General features: G+C 38.7%; 1 protein-coding gene across 4 annotated transcripts in view; it reads right to left on the reverse strand.

Annotated features, from left to right (window-relative positions):
- Positions 1-1,478: 1,478 nt before the first annotated feature.
- The window catches only part of LOC138023824 (carbohydrate sulfotransferase 11-like), a 27,783-nt gene continuing 13,033 nt past the window's right edge, over positions 1,479-16,228 (reverse strand). The window contains exons 1-4 of one of the 4 annotated variants that reach the window (XM_068870910.1): positions 14,061-14,129; positions 12,784-12,966; positions 11,189-11,244; positions 1,479-3,246 (exon numbers count right to left, since the gene is read on the reverse strand). In XM_068870910.1, the coding sequence (XP_068727011.1) occupies positions 2,395-3,246; positions 11,189-11,244; positions 12,784-12,862 (987 nt within the window). In that variant the 5' untranslated portion in view covers positions 12,863-12,966; positions 14,061-14,129 and the 3' untranslated portion in view covers positions 1,479-2,394. Of the gene's footprint in view, positions 3,247-11,188; positions 11,245-12,783; positions 12,967-13,481; positions 13,584-13,782; positions 13,855-14,060; positions 14,130-16,228 lie in introns of those variants that run through there. The other 3 variants (XM_068870911.1, XM_068870909.1, XM_068870908.1) reach the window with 3 other exon arrangements.

A 16,228-nucleotide genomic window follows, 5' to 3' on the forward strand; every position in this document is an offset into this window, starting at 1 on the left:
ATGATATAATATCAAATATCTCTTTGAGGTGCATAATCTATCTTATTTTCGTGTTATTTGGTTTAAAAGGATGCGAAGTTATGGATATTTTAATGACAGAGCCTCGTTTCCATGCTGGGAACAATACGCCATTTTAAAAAATCTCCATAAAACGACACGGTGCACGTTACAAATGCCACCAAAATTTTTCTTGTTTTTGAAGGTCCCTGGCCTGAAATTTCCAAGGGAATCCACTTGCTCCTGGACTATCTGGCCTGTCCGACCTCTTGTTTGAAATTGAAACCAACATACAACTTATTTGACCGCAACGCTTTGATTCAAACCACATGAAACTGGTTTTATGTTCGATTGTTGAAGTCTTCAATTTTCGAACGTTCGATTGTGTTCGATTAGCAAAAATGTTGGGTGAGTTCGATTACGTTCGATTACCGAACCCAATCGACCTCTATCGAGCGATGGAGTTCCATTACGTTCGCTTTTGGGAAAAAAAAGAAGGTGTATTACCTTTAATAATTACTTTCAACTTTTGTCTCGTATCTTCCTCACTTCGCACTTGGAAGCGTTTTGTCGCTGGCCATTAATTGAAAAAAAATGAAAATTGCTCACATTTCCGAATTTCGTTGAAAATTGCGATGGACGCACTCAGAAATTAACCGCGCTTTCAAGAAGCATGTCCTGATCACGTGCAAGTGCAAGGTTCAAGCTTTTGTTTCCCTAGGGAGTTAGTGTGTTTTCTTCGCCCTAAGGAGTAATGCAGTTCTGAGGCGCGTCACGTGATACGTTTTCGTTCAATAGAAAACTGCATTTCAGTTGTGAGGTATAACAATAGATTATGTTTGTCATCGCGTAGGCATGGAGTTGTTCCATAAGAGTTTGGAAATATTCAGCATTGAATTTTACACATTTAGGCATACTAATTAGGCGAGTTAGAGATCTTTATAAAAGTTAATCCTATTGATAATAATTCAACTAATTAACAATTCATCAACCCCAGCCTTTCCCTGCTACCTATTCAATCCCTCCCCGTGCTTTCAGAAAGTTGAACTTTAACGAGATTTGCGCAAAAGAGGTTTTGCACGGCAGCCATGTTGCATGGCAGGAACAATAGATTCTTTTTCCTATGGGAACAAATGTTCTTTCTAATGCAAAACATTTTCATTGTTCCTGCCATGCAACATGGATGCCATGTAAAACCTCTATACATGTGACCTGAATGCGTTTATGTTGGCTGTCACCCTTATGAGTTATTAATGAATTTTACAATGGTAGTATGGAAACTGGACGGTAGTTATCTCTTTGCCGTCCTGGTCCAGATTAAAAAAAGAAGCGTTACAAGCGCAGGCTTCCAATCGTCTATGTAAATGAATGTCACGAGGGAAAGGTTGAAAATTATGTATGTGAATGAATGAATGAATCTTTATTTAAAAGCTTAAATACCTGCAAACAAACGTGCAAGTTCAAGTTTACAATGCAATCACTCAGATAAAATATAAGAAGTAAGAACAAAACGAGTAAATGTATATTAGATTAAAGGGATTATACGAAGTAGAAAAAAAAAAACTATCTATTTACTTATGTGTTCAGTGTTGATTCATTCGTGAGAATATATAGTCATGGCCACGTTTACGCTATGATCGACAAGTTCGCTACTCGGTAGGAGATTGTGCAGACAGTGACTGTCAGATGGGTCTTCTCCCAAAGTTGTTTGTCCTTAGCAATAATGAGATAACTTATAAATATGCCCTTGATGGTATAGCCATATTTCAACGCTCGTTTCGAAAATTATCAATCTTAGAAAGGCACACGCCGCTACTTTAATTACGTAAGTAAAAAGAGAGTTTCTAGGCCTTTAAATAATAAACGAAGCTTTTACTGAGTGTACGCAATTTTTTTGTAAATTCTTAGAATTTAGAGCCTGGAGTTAGCTCCACTTATCATTTGTCAAAGATGGTAATCCCAGTTGCATTTTCATGGAAAGTTACTCATAAGTGCCTTAGGTCCCTTTTTACTTTCAATAACATGTCAACAATATGCACGCAGATAATTAATTGAAGAATTTTCGCAGGAATTTTATCCCGGCAACCGGCTGCCTTACGTGCCCTTAGGCCTTTCAAAGTCAAAGAAATATTCTCTACACAAATTCGTGCAAATTCAAAGCGCGTGAATGAGTTAGTTTTTGTAACATATTCTTTATTGGTTGATTTGGCATTGCACGAGACATATGTTCATAACGACGCCTCACGCCCCAGCCCACCCCCGTCCCAGCTTAACACGTGTCACCTAAACTAGGTGTGAGTTTCTCATACGAAATCTTGATTTGATGACTTTCCAAAAATGAAGTAGCCCCAAAGATATTAATTGAACATTCCATTTTCCCTCGTTCGTTAGCGAGTATCAACCTTTACTCGTAAAATCTCCCAGGAGGTCAGACAAAACTCCTGGAAAGGGGTAATTGAACATTTCATAATCCTTCTGAAAGAGCTTAGCAAGCTGAAAAATCTTAGCTTTGGAAATCGTAGCGAAATTCTTGATCATTTTACTCGATGTATTATGGCTGACAAGAGGTGGAAAAGTCACTTCTTTATCCATTCCTGTCCGTCGAAGAACGTAACGAGCTTCTTCTGGCATGTCGTTGAGATGGCCAATAAAGTCGTATTGTATATCGCAAGGAAGACAAAGCTTTTCGTATGTTGCCCAGTGATGATCGTCGTTGAAGCCAATGCCAGTTATAAAGTATATGAATTTCTTAAAGGTTAACGTGTCGTTTGAACTCGGATCTGTGTATTTCTTAAAGTTGTCTACAATTTTGTTTGCATATCTTTTCATGTAATGTGCATCTGGCGTTTCAACAAACTTGTCTTCATAGGCTGACAACAGCCTTTCGAAAGGCTCACGAACGAACAAGAATTTGAAGTAAGTTTGAAGCTTCAACTTAATCTCCTCGTCAGAATAACCCTTATTAAGCCACTTGTAGTTGCCTCGATTGTGAACGTCAACGTTGACATTTGGACTTTCTTTGAGGGCCAAAAACACTTTCTTCCACTGAGTACATGCCACCTTAGGGGTATAGCAATAGATTACTTTATACTTCTCATTTACCATAAAATATTGCAATTTTTCCCGGTCAATATTTCCGTTAAAATGGCCGAGATTGTGCGACTCGCAATATTTCTTAAGATGATCTTGTCGCCCTTTTTGTCTCTCTTCCAGCTGAGGTTGGACATCGGTATTCTGCATATATGAATTCTGAAAAAAAAGATAAGGAATGAGACTGGTTTAAACTGCGGGCAAGAAAAACAAGAGGCTACAAGTACCCTATACTCGGGCCTGCAAAAGTACAGTGATGTATCGTTAATTTAGCACTAAAGAAAAGAAAAGAGAGAAGTCTGTCCTTCTTACATCGGCCTCACATTGCGATTCTCATGATGTTCGACTGTGCATGTAGTGAATACCCGGACCCAGATTATCTTCATTACAGGTAGTGACAATGACCACTGGACTCGAGGTAAAATTTGAGAAAAGCACATTGTTTTTTTACTGATCGATGGTTATTCTTGCTCAGTGTTTGAGAAAGCAAACGCTAATTGAACGGTTTAAGATGGAACGAAATGATTCATCGAAACATCTTTTGCAGAAAAAAATGAAAGAGAAACGAAGGTGAGATGTATAAACATCTTTCAAAGATGACCAAACTTTCGTGCAGTGATGCACGTAAAAAACACTTTGTCACGTGCGCGACACGTGAAGATGTGCACCATATATCAACTCTTCAGAAGTACACAAGTTCCTTGAGGATGGCCATGCCAAATGAATCCATAGCACTAGAATCAAATATTTAAAATATACAATTTGTTGTAATTTAAATACTCACAGTAGCATGCACCCAATTGTCAAAATAAATATGTTATTTGCAAGCTGGGAGGACCGTATAGAGAAAAACTGTGGCCGAGGCCTTGAAATTGCAGCTTTTTCAAGACCGATATCATATTTTTTTGCTATACGGACCGACCCTTTGCTGGTAAATAACTTTTTTTTAGATCACATTTATTTTCTAAAGAGCTGATCACAGTCTCCACTAACAAACTAGAACAGAACTATATACACAAGACGGCAGTGAACACGATCGCTAATATTGCTAGGATAGAAGCTAGACCACTACAAGTAACAAACTGTTTAACAATAACAAACAAAAATACGCAATAGACAAAAAACGTATCTCCGTAGTCAATGGTACACTGAGTGGGAGGCTGTTTGTTCGCGGTGAAAATGGTACAAGCGTGAGGCCATTTGTTCGCTGTGCCAATGTTTTTACTTTGTCTTAGGAAGATTCCAATATGACGTCCATTTGTTTGTGGAGTTATTTTCTTTGTCGCTGTCATCTTCAAAGTAGCTCTCAGTAAGGTACCCGCTGCTCATTAAAGAATTTGTATTTTGACTTGTATCACTTTCAATGGTTGCGTCCATTTCAGTTACATTCAAGTATACTCTTGTTTCATTCAGTTCGCGGTACGACTTGTTTCAAAGCTGACGCTTGACATCTTTTAGTGTGGGTCTACCGCGAAAAGCCTATGCCTTTCTTTGTATGTGTTTTGAGCGCCCCAAGAATAAATCCATTAACCCAACGCAACGTCGATCTTCACTAAATAAATCCGAAACAACGCATCACAGTGCTCTTCATGATCTTATATTACGTAGTTTGCTTTAAATAAGTAATGTAAACTGCGCCACGTGGCTTCTATTGTGCATTACCCAATCAAAACACCGCCACGAGCTTTCTATTGTGCATTACTCAATCCAACACCGCCACGTTTTTCTATTGTGCATTTTGCTGGAAAAAAATAAAACTGAAATCAAACGTATTTTATAACTCGTGCCCCTACGGGCCCGAGTAATAACGCCGTGATACAACTACGTCTCTTTAAAAGAGGTTACCTCAGGCGTAAGCAAAACCTATTTAAGTGTCTTAGGATATTTACATTAAAATTTGTTAAAAGGTAATTATCATATTTAAAGTAGTAGCAACTGGCTTGTTTGGCAAACGTTTCCGTGCGAGCGAAGAGCTTCGAAAAGATTTTTCTGCATTCCGGCCACGCACGCAGCTTAAGTATGCCAAAAGGATTAAACCTGTGCTAAGATTTGAAAACTTGACTTGCAAAAGGGTCAACAGTACAACTCTATTGTACATACAAATGGCTTATTTGCAAAAATGGCAAAACAAAGCAGCACGTATTATCACTGGTGCCTCCTACCAATAGAGTTTGTGAAGCTCTTACAGGGGTGAGATGGCTAAACCTTGAAGCGACGCGAAAGCGCCGAAAGACTATTTGGATGTTTAAATACTTAGTGGTCTAACGCCTAGGAATTCTTCTGAAATGTTTACGTATAGTTCCTCCTTCCGGCACGACTATGGACTCTGATCGACCAGAAACAAATCTGAGCTTCCAAAAAATCGCAGAAGCTAGTACAAAAATAGTTTTCTATTTACTGGAGCCAAATTGTTGGACGAGTAACCTAACAGTTCGAGGGATGAAACTTCCCTAAAGAAATTTGCTCGTAAAATCGATGATTATACTAACGTCAGCAGTAAAGTTTCACAACAATTAGTTATTTCAATGAACGAAGCTATGATTTTCGCAGTTATGAACGCAACTTTAGCAATTGTAAGGAGAAGCGACACCGTTGCGACGCTCTAACTAACTGGGCTATGAAGCCACTGATGTTGAGAGCTGGTCATTTGTGGGTTCCAATGTTCCGTGATGAATAAATCAATGAACGATATGATATATGAAATAAATCATATATTGATCTGCGGATATGAAATCAAGTGAAGCTATAATCCTCGCAGTTATGAAAGGAAATCGCTAAAATTGCGTTCACAACTGGTTTAACTTAAAATGTCGGGTATTAAATGTTTTTCGGTACCATTCTGACTTTCGATTTTGGAACGTTGCCTTCTTAAAAGCGGGAAACTTTTATTCCTCATTTTTGTGTTCCACTCGATTAAATGGGAAACCTTTTGGATACTGAATGTAAACTAATTCGTCATATATCCGAGTTCGGAATCGCGCATGAAATTGCACATTTTCTGTTCTTTCCTAATTGTCCAAGAAGAACTCGTTTTCTTATGCGTCTGGTCCCTTTTTTGCAGCTATTCCTTTTTATTGTAGGTTAAAAAAGAATTTGTTCCTATGTGTGTGTTCCCTAGTGCACATCGAGTTCCATTTTACGCATTACAGGGACAGTTGTTTCTAAGTGGTTCGTGTACCTTCCGTCCCTTCAAATTTCATCAAAATAGTAAATTGAAAATTAGGAAAGACACAATCTTGATTTTCAATTTTGGATATTCAGGAAGACAGAAATCATGGGAGGGACAACCTATTAGCTCACTGCAATAGAGGATGAGATTAGAGAACGGGATCCCCCATATATGGGCCTCTTCCAATGATAGTTTTTAAAAATCTAATTTTGGCTACGCGACTATTTTAAGAGAGGCACCTTATTGACCGGTTGGAATGGCGTTACAAAATTTTAAATGTGCGTGGCATCGGCAACAAGAACTTAAAATAGCTTTGCGAAGCTAAAAATAGATTTTAAAAAAAATTGATGGGGCATTGGGATCCCTTCTGTTACCTCATCCTCTCTTGCTTACCGTAATTTGCGAGACGAAGCAAAAGAAAATGAAATTTTGTATTTTGCGAAATGAACTCCGACGAAATTGGTAATTTGCGAAATGAAAATCTGCATTAAATTTGGACTTTGAAGTACAAGCTCGACCCTCAGACTTCGGTCTGAGGGTCGAGCAACCCATCTCCTTTGCTTCGCAAGCGAATTTGAACGCACTTCAGTAATCCAAGATTTCTACTAGTTACAGTAAAGAACTATCAGACATTGTAGACATTGTGTTCCGTGATATACGATGAGAGCTCAAGTACCATCCAGGCGAAGACTTGTCGTCAAAGAGAGTTCATCAACAAACGAGTTTTTCTAGGTCTTCGTTTGAGACACCTATTTTGCAATAACATGTAGTGATTGGCTTGAGCAAGCAAGGTACACGAGAGCTAGTGTGGGCAACTTGAAATACTATGGGCATGCCTGACATCTTTCTTGTTTCGGATTGGTCGGTTCTACAGTTATTATCGGCCTTCACTGAAAGGAATTAAACACTGAATGTGAACCTTGCGCCCTCCGAGAGGTCATCCCTCAGGACATCGACGTACGGGAAATAAAAACCTTACGCGTTGATACGTCAACAGGCTCTGATTTAATACCAGTCAAGTTCTTGAAGCCAGTGGCTGAATATATTTCAGGTCCACTCACTAACATCATTAACACGTGTATTGAGAAGTCCAATTTTCCTACAGCTTCGAAAGTGGCCCGGATAACAACGATTCCTAAAATTGACAACCCTCTTCATGAACAGGATCTGCGACTAATATCAATCATGCCAGCCATATGTCCAAGATATTTGAGCGTCTGGTCCACCATCATGTATATACAGTTAATTATCTGGTCTTTCCAGTTGCTTCAGAGATTATCGCTTCGGTAACGTCGACATTAAACTCCTGCCTGGATGCTCTTGAGCTTCTTATGCATAGCACAGCTGATCTTAGTAGGTTGAAGGAGAGTTTGGCCGTAAGCCAGCCAATCACAGTGCTGTAGCTCATGTGTTTCCTCTCAGAGACTTTGTGCGCGAGTTCAGCTAAGAATCGCTCAGCTTCCCTCCCACTTCCGCCGTAAGGTGTAAACACGAGGGGGCTGAAGGAGCCATGCTCAACCTCAATGATGCGCTGATTGGAGTGCCTTCGTTGGAAGTGAATGCAGTTTGAAGTCTTTGGTTTAAGTGGCTCTTTGCAAATGGGTTAAACACCCTTACATCAAAAAATGCACTTTGCCCCCTTTGCCAAAACCCTTGCGCACTAACATCTAGGCGGGCTTCATCTGATGAGTTCCTACTGCTCCTTAGAATTTCTCCGGCTAGGGTCTGCAGATGTGGTTCGATCTCGACATCATGGCATACATCCTGGAGCAGCGATGCGAGCAAATCCCGCACTTCGTCATGTTTCCTGGGAACGAGGTTGCGCTTTCCTTTCTAAAAAGTTGATTGAATTCGACAAGCACAAAAATATTCCCACGCCGTTACTGAAGTTATTTTAGTCTTTATTTACATTAGCAATAAAAAAAAGGCCGAAACATCTGTCATATCACTTTAACTGATTAGATTAATGGATTCGGTCATTCTGAACGCGATGGTTACAAAAGCGGGTGCAGTCCGTTCTTTCTCTCCTCTTCCCAAGACTCCCTCGGTCTTTTTATTCGTTGTCGTGACAACACACGACTGCCTCAAAAAAGCGGGCCGCTCGACCGATTTATGAAGGGACTGCTCGCAGTCTATTCCCAATTTCTTTTTTTGTGATCCTTCTAGACGAATATTCTTGCTAGTATTAATGCTAGATCATCAACCGTGTCCTACTGCAATCAACAGCTATTTTATTCAAACAATAAACTCGAGCACTAATCCTCAGCAACAATATTAAACATCTTTTTAAAGAAAAAATGTTCTTGCTAGTATTTAGAATAATCCGCAGATCATCAATCAACTAACCTACAGTAATCAATCAACAGCTATTTTGAGCGAACAATAAACTCGGTCACTAAGCCGCAATAACGACGTAAACGTTTTCCTTTTAGAAAAAAACGTTCTCGCTAGCATTCAGAATGATCAGCAGAACATCAGTCAACTAACAAACTGCAATCAAGAGGTATGTCCAAAAGAGTACAAATAATTGTTATTCAATTCCAGTTGAGAATAAAAATTCGAGTTTCATTCCTGAACAAAGGAAACACCGATCAAACAACTTTTTAAAAATACGCATCCACTTTAAACTCAGGGATGATAACGCATCCGTAAAATAACAAACGGTTTAGTGCCCAAGGAAAGAATTTGTGGGGTAAATTCTTCCACCAAATATGAGCTATTACTGGTATTCTGTTTTGTCGTTGACGTTCTCTTTCTCTCTCCTTTCGTTTCATTCTGTTCTAGTCATAGGTTCTCCAGGCATCATGCAACGTTATCAGAGCTTCTAAAGATATGCCAAAAATTGCAATACGGAGAAAAAAAGCAGCTCTAAACAAATTAAAAATAAACACTCAACTTTAAGTCCATATTCCTACGATGCTTGACTTGAATAACTGCGTAGCCACCAGTGTGGACCACAGCTATCATGATATGTCAAACTGGATTGAAACCAGTAAAAAATGCAGAAAGAAAACATTTTCCAAACCGTTTTCCACCTGAACACGAAAAGCGTTGACTGTGTAAGAACTATAGTTGAGTAGTATGGGCGTGTAGCCGCGTCGAGCCACAGAAAGCGCGCGAAAAACGAAGCCTCGATTATTTTTAGGTGAGTTAACCTGCGTTGAGCCTGCAATCCAATCGAAAACCAGTACCTGCTCAGCGGTCAAATTAAAAGAAAAACAGCTGACCTCGGTGAGCTCTAAGCCCGCGATATGGTCACGTGTTACTAGTCAGCGGATATCTTGTTTTGACAGGTGTCAATTGATCATAACATGGATGTCCAGTATCAAAGATGAATGCTGTAAACTAGTGTGATACTGGTCACACTGGCATACATGGAGGGGTGGACGTACGTACCTACGGACGTACGGACGTTCGATGACGTCATGGCTATAAAACCAAAATTTCTCGCATCGATGGGTTACCACATTTTGTTAACTATAGTGCTCCGCGTGCCTTCGGCACGCGCAGAGCGCCGCTAATATATATTAATTATGAAGATAATGATGAAATACCAGGATTTCTCCTTTTACTAAAAGATCATATCTTCAACGCTTGCAGCGAACATTTTTACCTTTCACATGTGAGGATATAGATCTCGTCGTAGTAACGAACACGATTAGTCAATAAAACGCGAGCTTCGTCTTCATTGTAAGCCTACTTTTGTGCTTCAATATAATTCTTTTCTACAACATTAAAATTTTTATTGCAAAATTTTACATTATCATGATTTGCTTTTCATAACTTTCATATCTTGTTTCATGTTACACAACATGCGTGTTTTAGCGGTTGGTATCTCTCACGAGTGAGCGAAACATACTTTCAGCACTCGCAGATAAAATTCGTATCCCCACGCCGCCATGTAATATCCTCTATATATAATATTGATATTGCGATTATTAAATGTTGAAATTTCCGAGAAATCCGTTCTTTCAGCTATCATTAGGAAAAACCTTCAAAAGACTGTCTGGCAGCACTAAGAATATTCACGAAGGTTTTTTCCTAATGATGGTGGAAAGGAAAGGGAAGGGGGTTTGCCCGGATTTTGCAGAGATTTTCGGGTTTTGCCGTTTTTGTTGTTGTTGTTGCTTTGTTTTTCTTTTATTTCTTTCGTTCCTCTTGTGCCTCTCCATTTAGTTATATTCTGTATAAACTTTCCGCCAAAAAAACCAACGGTTTTGCTTTTTCAGGCGCGGGGTCATTTTTTTTCTTTTTTCAGTTTTGCGGAAAATAATTTAAACCGAGAGAGCAAAGTTTTTATAGTTTTAATGCTGCGTTGCGACGAGAGTGTCCATGTGTAAGAATGTGTCGTGACAGAAAGGCCTAGGTGTATTGTTTTTTTTTTTTTAAATTAACGCGTGTGAAGGGAACCCAGAAATTTGGGAACGATCTATCTATCCATCTATCTGTCTGTCTGTCTGAAGATTGTTTTTGTTGAGCCTTTGACCAATTCAGAGGATATTGCAAGTTGCTTAAATAACTATTTTGCAGGGAAAGCCAAATTCTCGCTTCCAGAATTCCGTTCAACGATGATAATGTCAATCCGGAGGATTTATTGATGAGTAAGATAGATCCTCTTTTTTTTTCCTTCAAAGCAATCGACCCCGCCAAAGTTTTAAAATTTCTTAATGAGGTAATTAAGATGTCAAAGGCAACTGGTATCTATACATTTTTAAACAGAATATTAAAAGTCGTTGCTCCAGTAATCTATGAGAGTTCTGCCAATTCCTCTTCTGACTGGAAAGTGGCAAAGGCATCCCCACGATTACACTCACTATAATAAGAAGATTAGGGGTGGGGTAAACGTATATTAAATATTTAACAGTTTCGGGGTAATCAGAAACAAAATACATGCACGACAGATTATAAGAAAAGATGACGCACATAACTTACCATTGTATGGATAGGTATTGGTGCTGTGATGTACTTTTTAGTCTTTTTAGTAATCCCTGAGAGACCAAAAAGAATCTACTTTTAAAACCATTTATTATAAAAAATGCGATAGACGCTAAATTTGCCTCAATGGTGCATGTTGGGTCCTTTGGCTCCTTGTTGTCCTCCCTTCTCTCGTTGGCTTGTTAATTTGTTTGCCTGCCAGTAGGCTTGCTCTTCTGGGGATATTGAGTGAGTAATTTGGCGGCGGAGCCGTAAGCACGTGAGAAAGACATGATTGTGGCTCACGCGTCAGTGTGTCCGCCGCCAAAATACTCGTCCCATGCCCCAAACAAAGTGAGCCTGCTCGAAGGCTAGTTAATTTTCCCTTTTTCCCAGATCTGGTATTTTATGTAGCGTTTTTGTAATTTCATGCGAAAATCATTGACTGAAAATATTTGTGTCCTCTTTTAATGAAACATGCAAAGTCCTTCTTTTCTGCTGAATTTTCAATTTTAAAAATCGACGTTCGCTTATTGTGTGTCACTTAAGGTGCTCAAACCAGTTTTTACTTTTTTAAGAGACTTTGTTATTAGAAGGATTGACACGATAACACTTTATCACATAGCAATGTTATGGAACCATGTGTATTATCAATTATTGCTGAACAAATTACCATGGCAACAGGAAAGTCTTGCAAAAACACCCTAAATTTTGGCTTTAGTTGCTCATCAGTCTGAAAAACGAACTCGGTGACCCCAATTGTTTATTGTACGAAAGTAATCAGAAAGCCAAGCTGAAACTCTCTGCAAAGTTTAAAAAAATTCTGTGAGGCGGATTCAGAGCTACCTTAAATTTTCAATTATTTAAGGTGGCTGTAAATCCGCTCCACGGATTTTTTTTAACTTTGCGGAAAGTTTCATTTTGGCATGCTGATTAAATTTCAGAGATAAAAAATGGGGTTCACCGAGTTTGTTTTTGAAATATGAGCAGCTAAAGCCAAAATATGGGGTGTCTTTGTAGGGCTTTCCTGCTGCCACGGTAATTTTTTACGTTACAAAAATGACTCTTGTTCAGCAATAATTAGTGTTTTATATGGTACCATAACATTGCTGTCAAGTGATAAAGTGTTGTAGTGTCAATCCTTCCAATAAGAACGTTTCTTTCAAATGTTGAAACTGGTTTGAGCCACCTCAGTGAAACCCAACTTGAAAGTTCGAGGTCGTTACACTGTTCAGTATGGAGGCCAGGAAAGATTAATGCCAAGCCCGAGCTTTTAAATGCGTTTTAAATCTGAGTCACTAAAAGATTTGATATCGCCCACAAAATATCAGAGAGCACGAATAAGATCTGTTAGCCAAAAACGATTTATTGCATGCAATAATGTCAATCATCATTTTTTTACCATTGTGTGAGCAAGTAGTATTAAAAAAAAAAAAAATCTTTCATCTAATCATGATTGTGCCCTCTGTCTCGTGTACTGCCCTCGCCCGCGGCCTTGGGCACAGTTTTTCCTAATACGGATGACCCAACTGGTTAATAACATATATATTTTTAGATTACGCTTCTCTCTCTTTAATAAATTTACCATAAGTAAATTAAACAGCATAATTTACCTGACAAGGAAATTAGCACGAACAAACAAGCCCCCCACAAGAGTATCACAACGGCAAATTGTACCAGGCGCAGGCGCATTTTGATTCGTAATCAAGCTGAAATATAGCGATAGGATGTTTGTTGTCAGAATATGAGGACTGCTTTTCCAGCTGAACTTCCCAGTTCCAAAGGATTTTGTCAGGCTTAAGAAAAAAAAGAAAAGAGAAATTTTACAATAAATCCCCGCAAGCCGCTATTTACATCAACGTGTCCAAAAGCATGAAAACGTTTCGTGCTTAATTGGCAGGCATTTCTGTGAGTTGCATGACTCTAAAACATAGTTAATGCTAAGGGATGATTATGAAACGCGACAAGTGTTTTTATTTCATGCTTTTCTCTGTATTTTTGGCCTTGACGGTGCACGAAACACACCTTTTTTTGTCAAGTAGATAACCAATCAAATCTTTCGATGACATCATGCGCTACTCCTTTGCGAACCCGTGCAAAGGGAAAACAAAAGATTGTGCACTATCACGGTCAGTTCAACATCGATTTGCCACATCACTGTTGTTGCCTTTGAAGGTTTAAAGATTTCATAACCAATCGCTTCATTAACTGTCTAAAAGAAATGCAAAAACCACAGTAAAATGAAGTCATGGATGTTTCTACTATAATGGCACGGATATATTAAAAAAATGCGCGCTGTGCACTCATTTACCCGAAGCTTAAAAATTATCATCTATTTCTCCGAATTCTTTTTCTTTTCCGTGTCATGAAGTCTTTCCTGTCTCTCTCCTGGTAAGTAGTGTCTTCGTGTGTAAAGTCTTCTGCGCGTATGTTTGGTATGTTTGAGAGAAGTAGAATATTTAACTTAACCTGCAATGGTGTCGAAAGTCATTGTAATGTGAATGGCGTTTTAGTGGATCTTTTAAAAATATATATACCCTTATGGAATTCAACAATGGAAAGTCAATTAGATAAACAAGACGTCCTTATCTGAGAAGACTAGAGAGTCTAACCATTTGCAGATGTAATTACAAAGGCAGCACATTCTTCTCAGTTATTTAAAGACCCTGAGTGTCTGCACGCACGCAATTATTTTGTTTGTTTCAATAAATTTTACGCTAGAAAAGGTTTTCGTGACATGTTTCGTCCAAATGAGCGCCTAAAAATAGAGCTTTTCAACGACCTTTAAGTGGAATATTATTGTAATTGAATATTGTCTGTCCAAAATTTGCATAAGGAAATTTACTCGCCGATTTACCTCTTCGTCGAGTGCTCGTTAATATTTTATCACCTGTTATCAGTGAAGTTGAGGTTTTAAACCTTTGCAAAAACCGTGAACGATAAGGCTTGCACAGCGTTGGAACAGAGAAGATCGTGATCAGTGAAAACTGATTTAAAAATATTAATGAAAGTCAAGTAGACTACTGCACGACTGATAAAACAACACGTAAATGTATATTTTAACACGTACATTTCTGTGCTGTTATGTACAACACTGAAACCAAACGGCAAACTCTCTGGTAACGTTTTCGAGTTGGATACCAAAGACGGAATCCAACACCTTGAAACAATTTGAAATTTGACTAATAGACCTTTTCGGCTTGTACATTTTGTTTTCCCAATACAGATCATGTGATAATACTCAGGAGGTTTGGTCTTTTGTTTTGTTCATTAAAATGAGGGCATGCAAGCATGAATATGCCTGCATGCACTCTTTTTAATGAACAAAACAAAGGACCAAGCCTCCTGAGTATTATCACATGATCTGTATTGGGAAAACAAAATGTACAAGCCGAAAAGGTCTATTCTTGTTAGTCAAGAATTATTTGAAAGGTAGCTTGTTGTCCATTTTTTGCTTCATTATTGAAAGAAATGGTTCTTCAGTGAAGGAATTGATCCACATTGACCAGAGAAGAGTCCGGTTTCGGTCAATAACCCGACAAAGAAGGCTTCCCGACCCGACAGATGAAATATAAATATTCAGTTAAATATTACCACAAAACTAAAAAACGAAAGACGTAAGTTTCTTGGTTAAAAAGTACGTTGTTTAATTCTAAAAGCCACGAACGATATAAAATTCCTCATTCATTGACACAAGGTGATCAAGTGCACCTTTGTGGTTGCCTAGCACATGAGCTTTCCCAGGAATTTTAGTGTTTTTACGATCGATTATCATTAAACTTTCGCTGAGAATTCAAAATTCTGAGTTTTATGTAAAAACTATGTTATTTTTTCTTCATCTGTCTTTTGGCTTGCCTTTTACTGTTAGCGTGTAGCATAAAATTTTGCGGGACTTTTATTTTGCGGATTGGCGATTTTTTGAGGTTTGCGGGAACAAACTTTTTGCGGCGCGAATTCGGCCTGAAAGAAAACGGATAACGAGACCTTTTGAATGACTGCTTTGAGTTCGTTTCTTATGCCCCAGAGACTGAAAAAGTTTTGACTTAACCTTTTGTCGTTTTGTACGGTTTTTAATTTTGCTGGTGTTTTTTTTCTTCTGGAACTTATTTTTGCGGATCAAGTGCTATCCGCAATATCCGCAAAAATTAAACCCCGCGAAAAAAAAGTGCTACACCATAACTCCTGGGTTCGCGATTCCATTTGGTGTACACATAAACCAAAAAAACATTTGACCTGTCATCAGATTAGACTGAAAAGAAGAGAAATTATGAAGAGAAACCGACATGTTCAGTCCTTCGTTAGTGTGTGGCGTAAACGTTTGCTTAGTGCAACTCTAGACACGCATGACATGCAGGGAAACGTCCTTTAGAGCAATTTGCAGTTAGCTTTTTTGCAGACTATGTAACTTAAAGGGGCTACATCACGTTATTTTAGGGTGTTTCGAAAAACTCTTAAGTTAATCACGAGTTTAAACCTCAAAAATGGTAATGTGGAATTTCTCTACCGATAAAATTCTCGTTACATCACAAACAAAATGATTCTGAGAAAAAAACGATCCTTATCTAGGCGATTTGTCAAGAGCGTGTTTTGTTATCTTTGAACTGAATTTATTACCAAAGCTTTCACAAGTAAAAGACCTAAAAACGGGACACAACATCACAAAATAATTCAACGTGTAAACGTGTGAACCAAAGGGCCTTTGCTGGCATGACGTCTGGGTGACCACACAAATGGTCTACATCATCATAAAAACATTAAAAAGTAGATAAATGATTAAGTTATAAAGGTAACATGTGCCGCAGGCGTTACTGTTTAAGATGGCGCTTTAGTTTGATTTTCAATTCGCTGAACGTCCCTACTTGTCTAATGTTTTTGGGAAGGGTATTGTAAGTCCGAGCGCCGTTTATTCTGAGGCTCCCCTGGCATACAACGTTCCGTGGAGACATTTATGGACTAAAACGCATTTGAGATAATTTCTGTGCGCTTGTAGGCTGGGCCAGCCAAGAGTTGATTTAGCTCCTCAACCCCGACTGACCGACCTTCAATGATGCATGCGGC

Source organism: Montipora capricornis, chromosome 11, assembly GCF_036669925.1.
Source record: "Montipora capricornis isolate CH-2021 chromosome 11, ASM3666992v2, whole genome shotgun sequence".
Lineage (NCBI taxonomy): Eukaryota > Metazoa > Cnidaria > Anthozoa > Scleractinia > Acroporidae > Montipora > Montipora capricornis.